The 21,048-nt window shown below is 38.4% G+C and overlaps 1 protein-coding gene across 2 annotated transcripts in view; it reads left to right on the top strand.

Annotated features, from left to right (window-relative positions):
* EML4 (echinoderm microtubule associated protein like 4) overlaps positions 1-20,647 on the top strand; it is a 170,621-nt gene extending 149,974 nt beyond the window's left edge. For both annotated transcript variants that reach the window (XM_011935921.1, XM_011935923.1), the window contains 6 exons: positions 2,148-2,236; positions 3,652-3,749; positions 13,257-13,344; positions 13,892-13,990; positions 16,997-17,127; positions 17,850-20,647. In XM_011935921.1, coding sequence (XP_011791311.1) covers positions 2,148-2,236; positions 3,652-3,749; positions 13,257-13,344; positions 13,892-13,990; positions 16,997-17,127; positions 17,850-18,320 — 976 coding nt within the window. In that variant the 3' untranslated portion in view covers positions 18,321-20,647. The remainder of the gene's footprint in view (positions 1-2,147; positions 2,237-3,651; positions 3,750-13,256; positions 13,345-13,891; positions 13,991-16,996; positions 17,128-17,849) is intronic.
* The last annotated feature ends 401 nt before the right edge of the window (positions 20,648-21,048 follow it).

Here is a 21,048-nt window from a genome sequence, read left to right as displayed (position 1 = left end):
CAAAAAAAATTTTTTAATTAGCCAGGTGTGGTGGTGTGTGCACCTGTAGTCCCTGCTACTCGGGAGGCTGGGGCAGGAGGATTGCTTGATACCAGGAGGCAGAGGTTGCAGTGAACTGAGATCACGCCATTGCACTCCAGCCTGGGCACTGTCTCAAAACAAAAAGAAGTTAATGCTCACATAGAAAGGATTCTTTTTAACAGCTTTGTTGAGATATAATTCACATACCCCCCCAAAAAAGAAATAAAAGAAATTCATATACTATAAAATTCACTGATTTAAGATATATAATTCAGTAGGTTCACAGGGTTGTGCAGCTATCCTCACAGTCTAATTTCAGAACAATTTTTAACCCAGAAAGAAATTATTTTCACAAAATAAAATTCCATCCCTACTAAAAATACAAAAATTAGCTGGGCGTGGTGGCGCACACCTGTAATCCGAGCTATTCGGGAGAGTGAGGCATGAGAATCGCTTGAACCCAGGAGGCGAAGGTTGCAGTGAGTCAAGATGGTGCCACTGCACTGCAGCCTGGGGACGAAAGCAAGCTTCCGTCTCAAAAAGAAAAAAAACTTGCTGCTTTTTTTGCCCTGTTCAGTTCATGAATGAATTTTTAGTAACTTGTAAGCTATGGGTTGAAACTTTTAGGCAGCTAACCTAATTTGTAAATTCTGTCATCTACTCAGGTAAGAGAAATAATTTATATGTGAATACTTGAGTTTAAAGGCCAATAAGTAGTGATTTTGTTTTTCTAGTCTTGTCCTGTTCGTTCCATCCCATCCATTTTCTTCCTGCACACTGCACTACTATTAAATACCTCTTGCTAAAATTTGGCTTTTGACATGTTCAAGACTTACTTTTAATTTATTCACTTATTCATTCTGAAGATATTTAGTGCCTACTCTAATCTGGGCAGTACTCAACTCTGAATTCTTCCAACTGGCTGTGCATGCTGCCATCCTCTCTCTTGTGCAGCCTTAAGTCTGCCTGTCCACGGTTCCCATCTTTGCTTTATATCCCTGGTTTCACCATACTCTTCTGAAGTACCCATCCTTTCCTTCAAATACTTTTAGGAAAAAAAGGTCTAATAATAGAGATTTATAATGTAGTTGGATTTAAGTCATTGTTTTACCTCTCAAGAGGCATTTGCATTTTGACTTTTCCTGTAAATGTGAATGAAAAAATATCTCTTTCAAAGAATTTAGGGCTTCCCTGTGCAAGAGTTGGAGGTCTCGGGGAGGAGAGTGCTCCCTGCTGGTTCTTTTGAATCACACCAAATGAATGACTTGCTACTGTTCCCTCCCACCTTCATATTGTCCATGGTTTTTCCCACCTCCCTAACTATACAGCTCCTGTTCCTCCTGCCTAAAATGTGTGAACATTCCCTCAGTGTTCAGCTCAACCCACATCTTACATCTTCCCTAAGGATGTTTTTCTGTTTGCTATCATTCATTTTCCTCCTATGAGTTCCTCTATTATATTGAGTCACCATCACTGAGGTTGGCATTTCTTTATTCTTTGTTTCAGTTGACTCATTTCCTTTCTCCCAACTTAGTGTCTTCTTCAAGAACACTGATCCTGTATTTCTGTTTTATATTTAAACAGTGCCTAGCAAAGAGACAGGAATGGCAGTCAATGAATACCCAAATAGAAATGAGAATATGTCTAGGCCCATGTATATTTATGTATGTTTTATCTAGCAGCATTTTGCTAAATGAATTTATCCTTCATTAGAAGAAGAAAACATGTCATACTTAAGGACCATTATTAAAAATTCTTAAAATTAAAAAAATAGATCTGTCTGGGCACAGTGGCACATGCCTGTAATCTCATTCATTTGGGAGGCTGAGGTGGGAGTTTAAGGCCAGCCTGGATAACATAGTAAGACCCCATCTCTAAACAAAAAAGAAATTAAAAATTAGCCAGTTATGGTGGCATGCACCTGTAGTCCCAGCAACTCAGGAGGCTAAGGTGTAGGAGGATGGTGTGAGCCTGGAAGTTCAAGGCCGTTGTGGTGAGCTAGGATCACTCCATGCACACCAGCCTTATGACAAAGCAAGACTCTGCCTCAAAAAAAAAAGAAAACAACTTTTATTTTCTATAAATGCTAATATCTGAAGAAAATTTTGGTTTTTACTTCTTAACAGGTGGTTTGTTCTGGATGCAGAAACCAGAGATCTAGTTTCTATCCACACAGACGGGAATGAACAGCTCTCTGTGATGCGCTACTCAATAGGTAGGCAGATTTCCTCCCACCTCCCAAGCCTGGCATTCACAGCACTTCACTGCAATTGCATACTTTTACTTCTGATAAGGCTGACTACTTTTTTCTCTCGTTAGAGTTGTTAAGTATTAAATCTGTTTCCCCCAACATTAAATTAAATTCTGCTGCCAGAAACTGCAAAAGATCTGCTCAAGTTAAACAACATTCTGAATCATCAAATTTAAAATGGATTACTACAGCTGCATTTGCAATTGAAAACAGAATAAAGTGCGGTCAAATCCCCTTTTTCCGGAACTACGCATACTTTAGACTTTTCAATAGGTAGTAGGCTAAATGTCACATCTGGTTGGCAACCTTTTCTTTTTTTATAAGAGAATATAAAAGAAATTACAGAGAAATTAAAAATACACAAATTTTATAGGCCCTTCAAGTCCTTTAGAATCTAGTGCATTGTTTTGGTTACATAGTAATGATTGGTTTGTTAATTAAATACTTAGCAATTCTCTATAAGAATTTGATCTATTCCTTTAGCCTACTTGAGAGTAATTATTTGTACTTTATTGACAATATTAAGTTTCTATGATAATACCCCAATTACCTTTTCCTTTTATTAATGTGGCTTTGATTTATACCATTCTTCCCTGGAGTTAGTCTGACATTTTCTTTATTTGAAAATATACGCCAATAGTTGTTGCATTAGCACGGGATCCAGAGAATCTTTTTGATTCCTGCTCAGTTGTTTCAAAGGAATCACAGAGTAGTAGTCTTTAAATTGAACAAGGAAGGAAAAGTATGTACTTTATGAGCCTGAAAAGAGTCCTCTTGAAGCACAAAAATTTTAACATTTTTCTGGGGTTTGTTTTGTTACGTTTTATTGTTTTTTAGTGTTGTAGTAGCAAATAACCACTGCAAATAAAGCTCTCGAACTCCAGAGGTGACATGGACTTTATTGACCATTTGTTACGTGCTTAGCGCTGTGGTGGGTACAGGGAAGGACACCACAAAAGAAAGGAAAATGGTCTCTTCCCAAGAGCACCTGCTCTGTAATTGGACAGATCATATATGCTAGCTGAACTAAGCAGCCGTCCGCTCAGCCTTCCATGTAAACCCTGTACCCTTCCACCCAAGAAGGCAGAATAACCTCTCTGGAGCTGGTTTTTAACTAGAAGATGAGGCCTAGAGTCCAAGGCCTGTAAGCATCTCCAAGAAGGGATTGTGTATTAGACTGGATGACCATTTATTTTTCAAATGTATTTAGTGGATAGGATTCATTCATCAGTAACAGTTAAATTCATCCAAATAACAGTTAAATTGATGAGATTTAACAGCATTTGTAAAATATGTCATTTAGGGTAGATCCAGTAAAATAACAGTAAATAAATTTATCAGTATATTTCTCTAGTCAACACTGGCCTATTTCATTCTAGATGGTACCTTCCTGGCTGTAGGATCTCATGACAACTTTATTTACCTCTATGTAGTCTCTGAAAATGGAAGAAAATATAGCAGATACGGAAGGTGCACTGTAAGTAGTGAAGTAAAACAAGTTGTAAAATTATTGGGAAATTTTACTTCTATTAAAAACAAATGTTTACATCGATGTATGTGTTGTTTCCTGTCGTTAGCTGCTTTAATCTCTGTCTTCGAAAACTGAGACTGGTAATACCTGACAGCAGAACATTAGCGTTCCCTGTGTGCTCTAAAAAGACGTCTCCTTTTGATGGGGGTGTAATATTTGTCACTCTTTGACTAGTTTTAAGACAGTTTCTTAAAGCTATTTCCGTAGGAAACCTTTAGAATAACACTTTTTGAAAACTGAATGAGTCAGAGATAAAAGAACATCTCATGTTTAATCTTAACATCATATATCACCTCTCTTCCACTAAAAATAAAAGAATGTACATGGATATTTGCGTTTAAGAGAATTAACAGAAGGATGTTTCCTGTAATTTGTTGCCTACTTCTGCCTTCATTGGGCTATAATTATAGGATGAAAATTGGATTAAATTTCTATAAGCATGACAAGTACTGAATGTATGGCAGGTATTCCCCTAGCAAACGAAAATGGCTTAGGTACCAGGAATATGTACAACATGTGTTCCTTTGTCCTCAAGAAGTACAGTCCAGCTCAGGCCAGGAAGAGAAAAGTAGGCAGTGTAGCATAGTGGTTAAGAGGACAGACTCTGGGCCAGACTACCTGAATTTGAATTCTTTAACAGTCTTTATCACAAAACAATTCATTTTAGGGAAATAGATGAAATAATTAGTTTTTAGAAGCATATACATCTTGTAATAAGCAAAATAAACTTCAATATGGGTCTGATATTTATTTTGCTTATTATATTTAAGCAAAAACTAGGCCATGTACTATTTGAGGAAGCAGACTTATTTGCCTTTTTGCATATTTTATACCATATATTAAAACCAGTACATTTGCAAACTAGTCTACAAGCAACTTCAGAGTTTAGAATTTGTCCAAAATATTTTGTTTGCCTTGACAATAATGAATCATTATCCATTAATTTATTTAAATCTATCTTTTATCAACTTAATGTTTGTCATATGGAATAGTATACAACATGATTAAATGAGATATTCCACCAGAAGAAATTTTCAGATCACTGAAGTTTACCCTACCAGCCCCCAATTTTTTTGTTGTTGTTGTTTGTTTTGTTTTGTTTTCTGTTTTTTGAATTTTGTTTTCACTTTTTGAGACAGGGTCTTACTCTGTCATCCAGGCTGGAGTGCAGTGCCTCAAACTCCTGGGCTGAAAAAATTCTCCTGCCTCACCCTCCTGAGTAGCTGGCACCATAGGTGCGTGCCATCTTTCTCAGCTCACTTTTTTTATTTTTCATAGAGATGAGATCTCCCTATGTTGTCCAGGCTGGTCTCGAACTCCTGGCCTCAAGCAGTCCTCCCACCTCAGCCTCCCAAAGTGATGAGATTAGGCATGAGCTGCTGCACCTGGCTGGCTTGTAATCTCAACCTTTTTTTTTTTTAAAGTCCATACCTTAATAAACAGTATATCAAATATGACTTAATCTTGTAGAATCAAGATTTTGTAGGTAGCCCTGTAGCACTTAGCCCACTTTTCCGAGAAGATTAATGACTTGTCATTGATGTTATCTTGACATAACGGCAGATCAAGGACTTGAACACAATTCTTACTTGAACACAATTCTTACTAACTCTTAGTAAAGCAGACTTTCCACTGTACAGTAATGCCTCAGGTTTTTCATTACGTATCTTATTTTACTGTACAGCTGATCCAGAAGAGACAGCAATTTGTGACATTAAATAATCAGAATGACCTTGGAAGTATTGAGAGATGGCAAGTTTATCAAATGCATGAGATTTGTCCTAATCCAGTTAGGCAGTTCTTTGAAGCGTTTGAAGAAAGTATTATTTTGAGATACCCATAGGAGCTGTTAAAGTTTGCAGTGCTGTTTGAGGTTGTAATGAAAGTTTCAACTATTCTGCGTTCCTAATTATCTTCTGTTTTGTGCTTTGCTTCTAGCTGTCAGTTCTTGTTGCTTGTTTCCATCAGCTGGTCTTATAGTCAGTCCCCTGCTTTTATCTAGTGTCTGCTGTTACATAGGACAGGCAAAACTGGGTCAACACTGTCTCTGCTGCTTACTAGTTTGTGACTTTAGGCAAGTTAACTTCTCAGAGTTTTAATTTTACTATCTTAAAACTGGAGTTTATGATAATTCCTACTTTATAGCATTGTTGTAAAGATGAGGTCTTTTAAAAATATAACAACTAGATCTACTCTCAGAGTTCCAAATACAAATGCTATTTTCTATTTCTAGTAATTTTCCTATTACTACTCAGCATTTAGGTGACTTATAGCTGCAGAAGCACAGTAAGCTTAGAGCTTTAGGAAGTGTCAGTAATAAACTATGTCTAAATTACAAATGTCTCTAATAAAAATAATAAAGTAAATCTTTTACAGTCTAACAAATTATAAGTTACATGCATTTGGAGTCCCTCTTCACAGTAGCTTTTCGATATGTGGAAACGTCAGTTGAAAAGATGGCTGATACCCAAAGATGTGAAACAGCACTTCTTGGTAGAGGGCAGCTAGGTGATGCATGGGTCCCTTAATGAATGATGACATCATTATAGTCCAGGACCTTGCTCTCAACTTCATAAGCTAAGAAACAAGATCCATTTTAGAGATACGGACTTACATCAACCAAGTTTTCCAAAGCAAGTTTATAAAATGTCAATTTACAATACAAACTAGAACTGGTAAGGACACTAAATCCTAGTTTTCCCTGGCCAACCAAGTTATCTCTCTATAAGCAAGCAAGTCTCAGGAAAGCATCTTTTAATCAGAATGCTAGTTTAGGCCAGGCATGGTAGCGCATGCCTGTAACCCAGCACTTCAGGAGACTGAAGGGGCAGATCACTTGAGCCCAGGAGTTCACATCCAGCCTGGGCAACAACATAATGAGACTCTGTCTTTACACATACACGTAAGCTGGGTGTGGTGGCATGCACTGTAGTCCCAGCTACTCAGAATGCTGAGATAGGAGGATCACTAGAGCCGTGGAGGTCAAGGTTGCAGTGAGCCATGATGATGCCACTGCACTCTAGCCTGGATGTGAGAGCCAGACCCTGACTCAAAAAAAAAAAAAAGAAGAATACTAGTGTATTCATACAATATGCCAAGGGGACAGGACATGAGCATCCTCCAGCCAATGCAGTCCTTTCCTTTAGGGAAAGTACATGTGAAGCAAGAGTAGAGTCAGAAAGTGAGCAAATCCAGTGCTTACACCCACAGTAGAGCAGGGATCTCCTGGACCTGATCTCAGTTCAGGTCTCACCACCCTAAACACAGGACACATTGTCTCTGTGACTCCTCTTTCATTGCTGACCACACTAGTGCCAACTCAGCGGACTAATACTTTCTTTGGATAGACTCCTCCCTTTAATCAGCTTATACTCTAGGCTTGCCAAGCTTAGAGCCATTATGACTCTTTGCCTCTTTCTGCTTTGATTTATTTTATTGTTAATTCTAAAGTTAGACATTCAGAGGTTCCAAACTAGAGGACATCCACTGGAGTTTCCACAAACTCACAGAACTTTACTCTTCCAGTCACAGAAACTTATTTCCATTTTCTACTGTCTCCAAATACCTTTTACAATCTTTCTGAAGTTGATGTGCTTAAAATTTTGGTATTTCAAAAAACTTCAGATAAACTGTAAATTTGGAGATTTATCCTGGATTCCTTCTTCTGTGTGTTCTTTTAAAATATTAAGTCTGATCACAAAAGGACTATACAATTTACAGTTAGAATCATTTTTCCCATTTTTAAAGGATAGAAGAGACTGTTATCTAGTCACCACCTTAATTTGATGAATAAGAAAGTAAGGCAACTGTACCAAAAGCTCATTTATCACTTACCCTTTGTTTTGTATTCTAACCTCTGTGATCAAGCTAATCTTGATTAATCTGGTTACCTCACAGTATAAACATATGAGTATACTAGTCTCCAAGGATGATAAAGACTGAGTTGAAAATTTGATGTGTCTCATCAAACCTTAGGAACCCGGAAAACCTCAACATCATACAAGAAGAGCCTAGCCAAGAGCACTTTTGGCTTCATGTTTTTTCACATACCCTGTCACTTCCTTTTTCTCTCCCATTTCTAATGCTTGCATTTATTTACTTTTAATGTTACACAGTCTCTGTCACTTCAAAAACAGTACAAAAATAGATGCAGTGCAAGTAAACATTCTAACTCCTAATGAGTAAAAGATAAGCCTGACTTAAATGCTGTGCTTAGGCCAGGTGAGGTGACTCACACCTGTAATCCCAGCACTTTGGGAGGCCAAGGTGGCAGGATCACTGGAATCTAGGAGTTTGACACCAGCCTGGGCAACTAACTAAGACCCTGTCTGTATTTAAAAAAAAAAAAAAAAAAAGCCGTGCTTAATGTGCTCCAGAATCATCTGACCTAGTTTTGAACCCTGGTACACCAATTCTTTGTTAAGTAACTTCAGAAAAGTTACTTAACCTATCTATGCATCCTAACCATCTCACCTCGTAAGAGGACATCCTCATTAAGGTTGCTATGAGATTCAGATGTGATGATGTATGCAAGGTACTTAGTAAATATTAGGTATTATTATTATTAACAGCATTGTTTTCCATGATTAGATGAGCCTGGGTTGTATCTACGGGTATTTTTCAGGATTTAATAGTAATCTATTAAAATTCAAAAATAGTTTTACAATTATGAGCATTGTGTATTTTCTTTGAAAGATTTTAAGTGTCTTGATTGACCTGAAGTTTCTATTCAGTTTTCAGTGGAATATTAAGGTTATTTTATTATGTACCTGAGTGTCAACATAATGGCTTTCTGCTTGACTCAAATTCCTGTGTACCCTTTAACACTGTTACTCGAATATCTTAACCCAGGAGATGTAGTATATTTAAGTTGCAATGATATCCTAAAAAGCATTACAAAATCTGTTTCAGTAGGCAAGAAGTGCTGGTAAAAGTTAAGTTTGCTTTTTGCCAGGATTTTGTTAATTGGAAATACACATCAAAAAGAGGGAAAAAAAGAGTAATAAACCCTGAAATTAAGCAGGATTTCATAAGGTAATAGAATTCGGTATCACTGTGAAAGTTAAGAATTATGTGGAGTAACCACGCCGGGCGCCATGGCTCATGCCTGTAATCCCAGCACTTTGGGAGGCTGAGGCGGGTGGATCATGAGGAGAGGAGATTGAGACCATCCTGGCTAACATGGTGAAACCCCGTCTCTACTAAAAATACAAAAAATTAGCTGGGCATGGTGGCGGGTGCCTGTAGTCCCAGCTACTCAGGAGGCTGAGGCAGGAGAATGGTGTGAACCCGTAAGGCGGAGCTTGCAGTGAGCTGAGATCGCACCACTGCACTCCAGCCTGGGTGACAGAGCGAGACTCCATCTCAAAAAAAAAAAAAAGTATAGTTTTTCACTTGAACACATTAGCGATACGGTCTCATTTAAAAGAAGCCATCAAGACCTGGGATCCTTTCTTTCTACGTCATTTATTAGTATGTTGCTTCCATTGCTTCCATCCTCAACATCATAACACGCTGCTGGAAATCCAGCCATCACATCCTACTTCCAAGCAGAAGGGATTAGAGCAAGGGACAAAAAAAGGGCACTCCTTCCACTAAGTCAATTCTCAGAGTTTTCCTGGAAGCCCCACACAATGACTTGTGCCACCCCTGACTTCAGAGGAGCTGGGAAATAACAGTGTTCTAGCTGGGCACTCAACAGAAGGAGGATAATGTGGATTGGAGAGGCAACTAGCAGACTACACTCCACTCACTAGGTGAAGACCACTTTTCCTCACATCAGCAAAAGCATATCAGAAATGTAGGGAAAAAATGCATTCACAATAGCAACAAAAACTAGATGCTTTGAGAATAAACACAGCAACAAAAGCACAGGAAGCTGTGAAACATTTCTGAAAGACATAACTATGATCTGAAAGAATTAGACATAGCATGTTTCTAAATAAAAAACCTCATAAAGATAAGTTTTCTATAAACTAGTCTCTAAATTTGATATGATCTTTAGATTTTCACCATATTTATGGGATTAATAAAATAGTTCTAGTTCATGTGAAATTTTCCACGTATCACAGAGCTATCATGGTTGGGAATAAGCAGATAGACTGATTAAACAGAAAAGCATCCAGAAACAGATTTATGTTTTTGTGGAAGTTTACTAAGTAATAAAAGGGGTATTTCAAATTAGTAGAGAAAGAATAGACTTCTCTACCTGTATTTTCCAATATGGCAATTACTAGCCACAACTTTCTGTTCATACCATTAAATGCAATTCAGTTCCCTGAGAGTGCAGCAACATTTCAGTTACTTAGAAACCACAGGGGACTAGTTGCTACTGCATTGGACTGCACTGATACAGATGTTTTTTGTCACTGCAGAAAGTCCGCTGAACAGCATAGCTCTAGATGGACAAAAGTTAGGTCCTAAATCGAGACCTTGGTTGCTTAGTTGGTTGGTTGTTTTTTAACTCCCCAGGTAATCTTAAACCAGTTGCAAACCACTGATTCAGGTGATAATCATCATGCAGTTGACAAAGATTTAACTCACATATTTCTGAATTTTTTCTTCATAGCCATATTCTTTCACTTTGTCACTTGGGATTTATTTTTGTGGTAACGCCATATGGATACTTAATGACAATAATGAAAGGGCCAGCTTAGACTACTTGTTTGTCTTCAAGGAGATATACTAGAATTTGCACTTGTGTTTGTGCCCATGGAGTAAAGTTTGAGGCTGTTTTTCTAAGCTGTGCATATACTTTGCATTAGCCTGTGAGTTGAGTAGAGGAAGGACACTGAGGTGATTTGTGGGGAGGGTAACATAGACCCCAACAGCTGCATTTCATCTTTTCTTTGCTTATTTATTGGAATCGATGCCAGGCAGAAAATACTTTCTTTTCTAAATATGAGTTAATAACTTTCCTAAGATCTTTTCTAAATTTGGGGACTTCTCCTACTCAAGACTCCTTTTGAGAATACTTTTATGTTGGTTTACCATGTGAAAATAATCTGTGTCCAACACAGATGTTTTTTGCATGAATATTATGTATATATACAATGCTTTTGATGCTCTTCTAATTAATGGTATTGAAAGCTTTGCACAAAGATGCAGATAGTATTTTTAAATACTGTTACATTAGGGTGAAATTCTCAGAGGCCTGTACTTTGCCATGACCAGTCTTGTTAAATCTTCATCCATGTAGCAAGTTCTAATTTTAGAAGCATGGCTTCCCCAGACACCAGAGCCAGCCATCAGGCTCATCAGGCTCACATGCACTGTGAAAAGGATGTATGAACCCTGCCATACTCAGAAAATAGCAAACATCCATGTGCATCTTGCTGTCTATGAAAACTGATTTCTTCAGTTAGTAGGTCCCCTGTATGCCTAGCAAGTGATTCCCAACCTGTTTTCCAATATACTGCTTAATTTCTAGTGATTTCAGAAAGCTTCACTTCTCAGATTCATATAATTTAAATTTGTTTAAATATGTTTATTTCCCATACAGCACTATGGTGGAGATTATGGCTCCAGAAAGGTTTGGGGACACATTGGTAGACTTCAGAAGGGTACTAAAAGAATTAGAGTCATTGCTCTAATGTAAATCATTAAAAACTATCCCTAAGGTACATTGAATTTGTTAACTTAAAAAATAAAATCTTGGCCGGGTGCAGTGGTTCACTATAATCCCAGCACTTTGGGAGGCTGGGGCAAGTGGATAACTTCAGGTCAGGAATTCAAGACCAGCCTGGCTAATGTGTTGAAACCCCGTCTATACCAAAAAAATACAAAAATTAGTCAGGTGTGGTGGTGCGCACCTATAGTCCCACCTACTTGGGAGGCTGAGGTGGGAGGATCACTTGAACCCAGGAGGCGGAGGTTGCAGTGAGCCAAGATTATGCCACTGCACTCCATCCAGCCTGAGTGAACAAGTGAGACCCTGTCTCAATTAAAAAAGAAAAAATCTTAGAGGAAGAAAAGAATAGGTGAAAAAAAATAAAATAATGCTTGGTGCCATGGCTCACACCTGTAATCCCAGCACTTTGGGAGGCTGAGGTGGGCAGATCACTTGAGGCCAGGAGTTTGAGACCAACCTGGCCAACAGAGCGAAACCCTGTCTCTACTAAAAATAGAAAAAACTAGCTGGGATGGTGGTGCACACCTGTAATTCCAGCTACTCAGGAAGCTGAGACATGAGAATCGTTTGAACCCAGGAGGTGGAGGTTGCAGTGAGCTGAGCTTGCGCCACTGCTCTCCAGACTGGGTGACAGATTGAGACTCTATCTCAAAAGAAAAAGAAGAAAATCATGTGACCAGAAAGCTAGTAATTGACTGGATACAGTGGCTCATGCCGTAGTCCCAGCACTTTGGGAGGCTGAGGCTGGAGGATCACTTGAGCCCAGGCGTTCGAGACCAGCCTCAGCGATGTGGTGAAACCCTGTCTCTGCAGAAAATACAAAAATTAGCCAGGAGCGATGGCATGTGCCTGTAGTCCCAGCTATCCAGGAGGCTGAGAAGTGGAAGGATCACTTGAGCCCAGGGAGGTCAAGACTGCAGTGAGCCATGATAGTGCCATTGTACTCCAGCCTTGGCAACAGAGTGAGACCCTGTCTCAAAAAAATAAAGTTAGTAATTGAAAAAGCACAGTAGAAATTAAATGTGTTTCACCACAGACTGTAGGACGTAAAAGTAAATTCAGGCCTCTGTCAGCTTTGGTGAACCATAAGATCTGCTAATTTATCTGAAATAGTTTATTGGAAATACTTAAGTGCTCATATGTGAAGCCAACAAAAATTAGTGTTTCGTAGTTTTTTTGTTTTAACTCCCACAGTGTTAAAACCTAAGCAGAAAAAGATCATTGTTTCCTGCTTAAGGAATGTTCTAAGGAATGAGATGATTATATTGAGTCCTACTGTTCTGATGGAGTACAGCGTTGAGTGAATTTTCCCCCAAAACATTCTTTGGAGATGGTTTTTCTAGGATACCTCCATAGACCATATATGGGTGCTGTATTCCTCAGCTTCTGAGTTGTACCATGGAGAGTTAAGAAGTAGCCCAGGTAAACTGTATTCCTTATGCACAACTTATAACCAACATTTCATTCTCAAAAATGGAGTCACTCTCATGAGGACACCACTGACATGAAATAAGACCAGAGGGTAATGATACGTGTTGCAGTGTCCTGTAAGATACAAGTTTGAGAGACTGTCTTTCTTGGAAGTGTCTGATACAGGTAGTAGGTAGTAGTTTCTGGTATCTAGATAGGCCGGAAAGTTTCTCCCAAGTATCAAGTGCAGAGGATCTGCTGTGAGTCTGCTCAGTTCTAGAGGGTGTAACACTGCTTCCTCTCCTTTAGAAATTCCAACAAATGTGTATTTGAAAACAGTATTGGCTAGCTGTTAAACTGTTTATCATTCAGAACTCCAAATGCTTTCTAACAATGTATCTGTTATTTTCTAGGGACATTCCAGCTACATCACACACCTTGACTGGTCCCCAGACAACAAGTATATAATGTCTAACTCGGGAGACTATGAAATATTGTACTGTAAGTATGAATGATCAGATATATATGGGCTGAGACATGTCTGACAGGGGTGCTAATGAACAGGCTACGTGGAATCGGAATTGTGCGGAGAATGCTTGCCAGACTCTTTAACCTGACAAAGCATATGTTACACTGAGCTAAAGTAATGAGAATCTCAAATGTGGTTCACTTCTCCAAGAGTAATGAATTAATGTAATAGTGTAGAACGGAAGGCACATGTAGTAATAAGAAATTACTCTGTCAAATTGATGCTGTTCTGAATGGTTTTTCATTTACTACTTCTCCTGGAGGCAGGGAGGAATATAATGGATGGGCATTTATGCCTTTTAGAGAGAGGGAAAAAAAAAAACTTCCCATGGGAAACAGTTTGTGGTTTTATAAACCCTGTTAAAGTGAACACTTTCTTTTCCTTTTTAAATGTGTCTTAATGTTTTTCAGTGTATGGATTATAAATACAAGTAAACGTGGCTAGTTTGAATCAAGATGCACTTTCAAATACATTTGTACACAAGCACTATGATTATACTTCCTGTTTCTAAATTTAAAGGGGACATTCCAAATGGCTGCAAACTAATCAGGAATCGATCGGATTGTAAGGACATTGATTGGACGACATATACCTGTGTGCTAGGATTTCAAGTCTTTGGTAAGGATATGACACCTGATGTAAAGAAGTGGCTTCTGGGTTTTTCATATATAATATTTACTTAAATTTATAAATGAAAAACTGTAAAGAAGTGGCTTGTGGGTTTTTCATATATAATATTTACTTAAATTTATAAATGAAAAACAGTCTGTGTGTTCTTTAGCTTTATCACTATTAATGTCAGCCTCAGAGAAATAAAATGTATTAGAATTGAACAAACATGGCATTTGTATTTTGCAGAATCCAGCACTTTTGGTCCTCAATATGAAAGACAAGGAATTCACATTAGTGCAGATTACCTTCCCGTTTTTCTTTAAGTGAAAATTGAAGTTATTAAATTTGGAAAGGCATTTTTAAGTAGCTTGACATACATACCATACAGTTCACCTATTTAGAGTATAAAATTCAGGCTGGGTGTGGTGGCTCACACCTGTAATCCCAGCACTTTGGGAGGCCGAGGTGGGCAAATCACCTGAGTTCAGGAGTTCGAAACCAGCCTGGCCAACATGGTGAAACCCTGTCTCTGCTACAAATACAAAAATTAGCTGGGCGTGGTGGCGTGCACCTGTAATCCCAGCTACATGGGAGGCTGAGGCAGGAGAATCGCTTGAACCTGGTAGGCAGAGGTTGCAGTGAGCTGAGACTGTGCCACTGCACTCCAGCCAGGGCAACAGATTGAGACTCCATCTCATAAATAAAGTGTAAAATTCAGTGGTTTTTGTATACTTAGTTGTGTGACCATCAAGGTCTAATTTTATAACATTTTCATTATCCCACAAAGAAACCCTGTACCCATTAACAGTTACCCCATCTCTCTTATCCTCTACCCCACCCCCCAGCAACTACTAATCTGTTTTATTGATTTGCCTATTCTGTATAGTTTGTATAAGGGGAATCATACAGTATGTGATGCATTGAGACTAGCTTCTGTGATTTAGCATAATATTTTCAAGGTGTATCCATGTTACAGCATGCATCAGTACTTTACTCTTTTTTATGGCTAAGTAATATCCCATTCTATGGATAGACTACATTTTCTTAATTCATTCATCTGTTGATGGACCTTGGGGTGTTCCTACTTTTTGGCTATTATGAATACCACTGCCATGAACAGTCATGTGCAGGTTTTTGTGTAGACATGTTTTCATTTCTCTTGGGTATCTACCTAGGAGTAGAATTGCTGAGTCAAATGGTAACTGTATGTTTACTCTTCTGATCAGCTGCCAGACTGTTTTCCACAGTGACTACATTTACATTCCCACCAGCAGTGTATGAGGATTCCAGTTTCTCCATGTCCTTGTCAGTGTATATTATTATTATTTTGCATGTGGATGTCTACTTGCCTTACACCACGTGTTGAAATACAAAGACATTTTTAGTAGAATTACATAAAGATAACTATGTGGGACTTCTTCCTAATCTGACGTTTTGTAAATTTCTGGAAATCTGACCTCTATGACTGTTTTCTAAGCCTTCCTCAGTATTCAGGTATCCTTCTGAAAGGGTGAGAAGATAGATGGAAAAATTAAAATAATAAAGCGTTATTTATAAAGAATTAAAAAGAAGTGTTATGCTCAGGTTATTAAAACACTGGATATGGATGTGGCACCAATACCTAAAGCAATGCACAAAAATCAATATTTTCTCTAACAATATATCTCTGCCTTCTGAGAATTGAGTTCTCCAGCCTGATCATAGATCTGAACATTTCTTTATGCTATGTGCATTAGAAAAATAATCCATTATAGGTGATTGTTCAAAACACAAGTGCTGGCCGGGCGCGGTGGCTCAAGCCTGTAATCCCAGCACTTTGGGAGGCCGAGACGGGCGGATCACGAGGTCAGGAGATGGAGACCATCCTGGCTAACACGGTGAAACCCCGTCTCTACTAAAAAATAAAAAAAATTAGCTGGGCAAGGTGGCGGGCGCCTGTAGTCCCAGCTACTCGGGAGGCTGAGGCAGGAGAATGGCGTAAACCCGGGAGGCGGAGCTTGCAGTGAGCTGAGATCTGGCCACTGCACTCCAGCCTGGGCGACAGAGCGAGACTCCGTCTCAAAAAAAAAAACAAAAAAACAAAAAACACAAGTGCTGTCAAGATAGGGAAGCCTAATAGGCCAGGAAGAAATTAAACACAAAATAATTCTGTCCATAAACAATTTCATTATTCTAGGTGAAAATGAAGCAGTGACCCACAGCTGATAGCTTCTGTGGTTATTTAATGAAGACTTTATTAAATTATTAAGAGAGACCAATTTTAAAGTATTTTGACTTGTTTTTAGCAAATTTACCAAAAACATATTTGTTCTCTGGAGTAGCATTCAACTACAAGTGGCCAACATCTCAACCCTTAAATGTTCCATAGTTTCAGTCTAGCCTAACAGAGGTCTGTGAAAATTATGTTCAACATGATCATTAGTGCTGCATAATGATTCAGAATAATTAAATTTGGTGTGTCTTATTTTGGGACATAATCTTTCCAGGAAAATTCTATGGGATAGCATGCTAAACTATCCCATAGAATTTATAGTGGATGGCCTATGCTTTCTATAAGAAATAATCTCTCTGAGGTTTTCTTTGAGGTGCCTCCCTGAAAGAAAACCTAGACTACACTTTGAAGACTTAGTGTTATGGCTTTGTTTTTGAACCTTGTCTATACAAGTAACTGATTCCCTCCATCCAGAAACTTTAAAAAGGAAGAGCTTATTGCTGAGGTGTAAGTCAAGCTGAAAGTAAAATAAATTATTAGCACCACCTGCTGGTTACTATTGAGTACCACTGAGTTTTCCATTTTAGGGCTATTTTGATTTTTTATTAGTTAGATTTTGGACAGGACTTCATTTGAATGAAGACCAGTGTGAGCCACTGAGAAATCTGTAAAGGAAATGTTAACAGCTAAGAGTTTGAACACAGATAAAAGCTAAACAGATTCTAAAAATAAACATATGTAGCATCACAGTTATACTTCTTCGGCTAATTTTTCTGCATCCCTGTGTTTCCATATCAAAGGTGTCTGGCCAGAAGGATCTGATGGGACAGATATCAATGCACTGGTGCGATCCCACAATAGAAAGGTGATAGCTGTTGCCGATGACTTTTGTAAAGTCCATCTGTTTCAGTATCCCTGCTCCAAAGCAAAGGTAAACTCACTCTAATAAAAACTAATGTTATAAGGCCTTCTGTCCAGGGATGATTCTCCATCAATGGCAAGAAAATATTTGTAGGTTACCGATTCCTCTCCATGCTACTCCAGCGCACAGAGGGAGATAAGGGCCATCAGTGAGCATCCAGCCAGGCGGTGCTTGTCTTCTCCCCTTTCCTAAGGCTAAGGAGAAGCGAGCTGTAGAAATGACGACTGATGATGGGTTATTCCTGTTTATTTATCGTCCAGTTGCTTTTTATTTTGATTTGTTGGCAATTTAAAACCTCTCTAAATATTTTAAAATATTTTATTTGTTGGACACATATTCAGCATTATAAAACTAATGGAACTGTTTCCCAAATCTCCTGTAATCCTGCCAACATAGTAAGTGTTCCCCTACCCATTTCAGAATAATTACTAAGCTCTGGCAAGTATACTACCAACATCTAGAAGAGACAGGCTTTTAGCTATTTTTTTTTTTAACATATCTATAGTGTGAAAATACAGAGATGTCAAATTCTTCTGTTTTGTTTCTCTTACGTAAAGTGGTAATAAAAGGAAATAACGGCTAGTCTTACTCCTGAGATTCGATGACTTCTGGCTTTAAATTGGATTGCCCATTTCACAAGCTGAGTTTACCCCCCTTATGTATCACCTCCGTTTCTGAAACAGGCTTGTCAAGAACGAGTTGAATTTTCCTGTCTGATTTATTTCATATAGGCTCCCAGCCACAAGTACAGTGCCCACAGCAGCCATGTCACCAATGTCAGTTTTACACACAATGACAGTCACCTGATATCAACTGGTGGAAAAGACATGAGCATCATTCAGTGGAAACTTGTGGAAAAGTTATCTTTGCCTCAGAATGAGACTGTAGCGGATACTACTCTAACCAAAGCCCCCGTCTCTTCCACTGAAAGTGTCATCCAATCTGATACTCCCACACCGCCTCCTTCTCAGTCCTTAAATGAGACAGCTGAAGAGGAAAGTAGAATAAGCAGTTCTCCCACACTTCTGGAGAACAGCCTGGAACAAACTGTGGAGCCAAGCGAAGACCACAGCGAGGAGGAAAGTGAAGGGGGCAGCGGAGACCTTGGTGAGCCTCTTTATGAAGAGCCATCCAATGAGATAAGCAAGCAGGGCGAAGCCACCCTTCCAGAGGACCAGCAAGACCCCTTGCCCTCATCCTAACACCCTGGCTTCAGTGCTACTCTTTTCCTTCAGCTGCATGTGATTTTGTGATAAAGTTCAGATAACAGGATGGGCAGTGATGGAGAATCACTGTTGATTGAGATTTTGGTTTCCATGTGATTTGTTTTCTTCAGTAGTCTTATTTTCAGTCTCTCAAATGCAGCCAACTTAAAGGTTTAGTTTGGTGTTTATTGAAAATTAACCAAACTTAATACTAGGAGAAGACTGAAACATTAATGATGTCTCACAAATCACTGTATACGTAAGTGGTGTGATGTAAATACTGGAAACAAAAACAGCAGCTGCATTGATTTTGAAAACAAACCCCCTTGTTATCTGAACATGTTTTCTTCAGGAACAACCAGAGGCATCACAAACACTGTTACTCATCTACTGGCTCAGACTGTACTACTTTTTTTCCCCCCTGAAAAAGAAACCAGAAAAAAAAAGTACTCTTACTGAGATACCCTCTCACCCCAAATGTGTAATGGAAATTTTTTAATTAAGAAAAACTTCAGTTTTGCCAAGTGCAATGGTGTTGCCTTCTTAAAAAAAAATGCCGTTTTCTTACACTACCAGTGGATGTCCAGACATGCTCTTAGTCTACTAGAGAGGTGCTGCCTTTCCTCAGTCATAATGAGGAACGGTCCCTTAATTTCTTGTGTGCAAATCTGTTTTATCCTAGAACTAAGAGAGCACTGGTTTGTTAAAGAGCTTTCAATGTATATTAAAACCTTCAATACTCAGAAATGATGGATTCCTCCAAGGAGTCCTTTACTAGCCTAAATGTTCTCACATGTTTGAGATTCAAGTGAATGGAAGGAAAACCACATGCCTTTAAAACTAAACTGTAATAATTACCTGGCTAATTTCAGCTAAGCCTTCATCATAATTTGTTCCCTCAATAATAGGAGAAATATAAATACAATAAGTTTAGATTATTGGTGCTTGAAATTTATTGGTTTTGTTGTAATTTCTATACAAATTATATGAGGGATAAGATATTCAGCAAATTGCAAATTCTTTTTTTACAGAAATGTGGATAACAGTCATAGCAATTTTTTTACCAACAGCATACTTAACAGATTTGCTCTAGCAATTTTTTTTCTGGTGGAGTTGCTATAAGTCTTGTAAGTCTAACGTGGCTATCCTACTATTTTGGGCAATGCATGTATTATGCATTGGAAAGGTTTTTTTTTTTTAAGTTCTGTTGGCTAGCTATGGTTTTCAGTACATGTTTCCTATTGTAAGAGTAATTGCTGACAAACATGTATTTCCTATATATTTGTTGATACTTTTGATTATAAAAAAGTGTTTTGATTTTTTAACTTGCTGCATTGTTTTGATACTTTTTATTTTTTTGGTCAAATCATGTTTAGAAACTTTGGATGAGTTAAGAAGTCTTAAGTATGCAGGCGTTTACGTGATTGTGCCATTCCAAAGTGCATCAGAACTGTCATTCCCTTCTAATATCTTCTCAGGAGTAATACAAATCAGGTATTTCATCATCATTTGGTAATATGAAAACTCCAGTGAACTCCCAAGGACATTTACATTTATATTCACACGCTGTATGGAAGGGTGTGGGTGTGTGTGAAGGGGCGAGTGGAGACACTGTGTGTATCTCTAGATAAGAAGATATGCACCACGTTGAAAATACTCAGTGTAGATCTCTATGTGTATAGGTATCTGTATATCTTTCCTTTTGTTTACAGCTGTTAAAAAACCTCAAAATAGTTCTCTTCAAGAGAAGAGAGATTCCAAGCAACCCATCTTTTTTCAGTATGTTCTGTACATAGTTATCAGAGCGCGCCAGTATCAGGCATATATATCTGCCTATTAGCAGTGATGATTACACCATCAGATCAGCATGTGCTATACTCCCTGCAAGAAATATACTGACATGAACAGGCAGTTCTTGGAGAAGAAAGAGCATTTCTTTAGGTACCTGGGGAATACAGCTCTCAGTGATCCGCAGGGAGTTTCTTTGAGAACATCAGTCACCTTTGGGGTTGCCGTGTACAATGAGATTTATAATCATGATACTCTTCGGTAGTAGTTTCAAAAGACACTACTAATACGCAGGAAGCGTTCCAGCTATTTAATGCTGGCAACTACTGTTTAATGGTCAGTTAAATCTGTGATAATGGTTGGAAGTGGGTGGGGTTATGAAATTGTAGATGTTTTTAGAAAAACTTTTGTGAATGAAAATGAATCCAAGTGTTTCATGTGAAGAAGTTGAGCCATTGCTATCATGCATTCCTGTCTCATGGCAGAAGATTTTGAAGATTAAAAAATAAAATAATCAAAATGTTTCCTCTTTCTAAGTGTGTCTTAACTCTTTCTTCATTTATACTGCTAGTTTCCATGACTACCCAGTTATCAGAAGGCAGGACAACTCAGAAGACAACATTTGTCAGTGGGCTGCTGCTGCTGCTGTGGAGGAAATCATTCTGATAGTAACAAACTCCCGTCTCATCATGTTAGAGGAAATTACTTCTAGTTTATGTTCCTATTGAATATGGGGATAGCTTTGTTTTCATTTATTTCATGTCAACACTTTCTCTCATGTTTAATATTGGATAATCCTGATGATCTTGGTTACCCGTCCAACGAGGCTGCCTCGCAGTGTTAGCCTTTGTGAAGCACTTGAACTCAGTAAGCCATGGCATTCTTTGCTTTCTCCCATCTCTCCCATATTGCTTAGTAACGCAGATCTTCTGTATAC

Source organism: Colobus angolensis, unplaced genomic scaffold (assembly GCF_000951035.1).
Source record: "Colobus angolensis palliatus isolate OR3802 unplaced genomic scaffold, Cang.pa_1.0 Scaffold15, whole genome shotgun sequence".
Lineage (NCBI taxonomy): Eukaryota > Metazoa > Chordata > Mammalia > Primates > Cercopithecidae > Colobus > Colobus angolensis.
The sequence above is the reverse complement of the archived record's forward strand: the minus strand, read 5'-3'. Positions and strand labels throughout refer to the sequence as shown.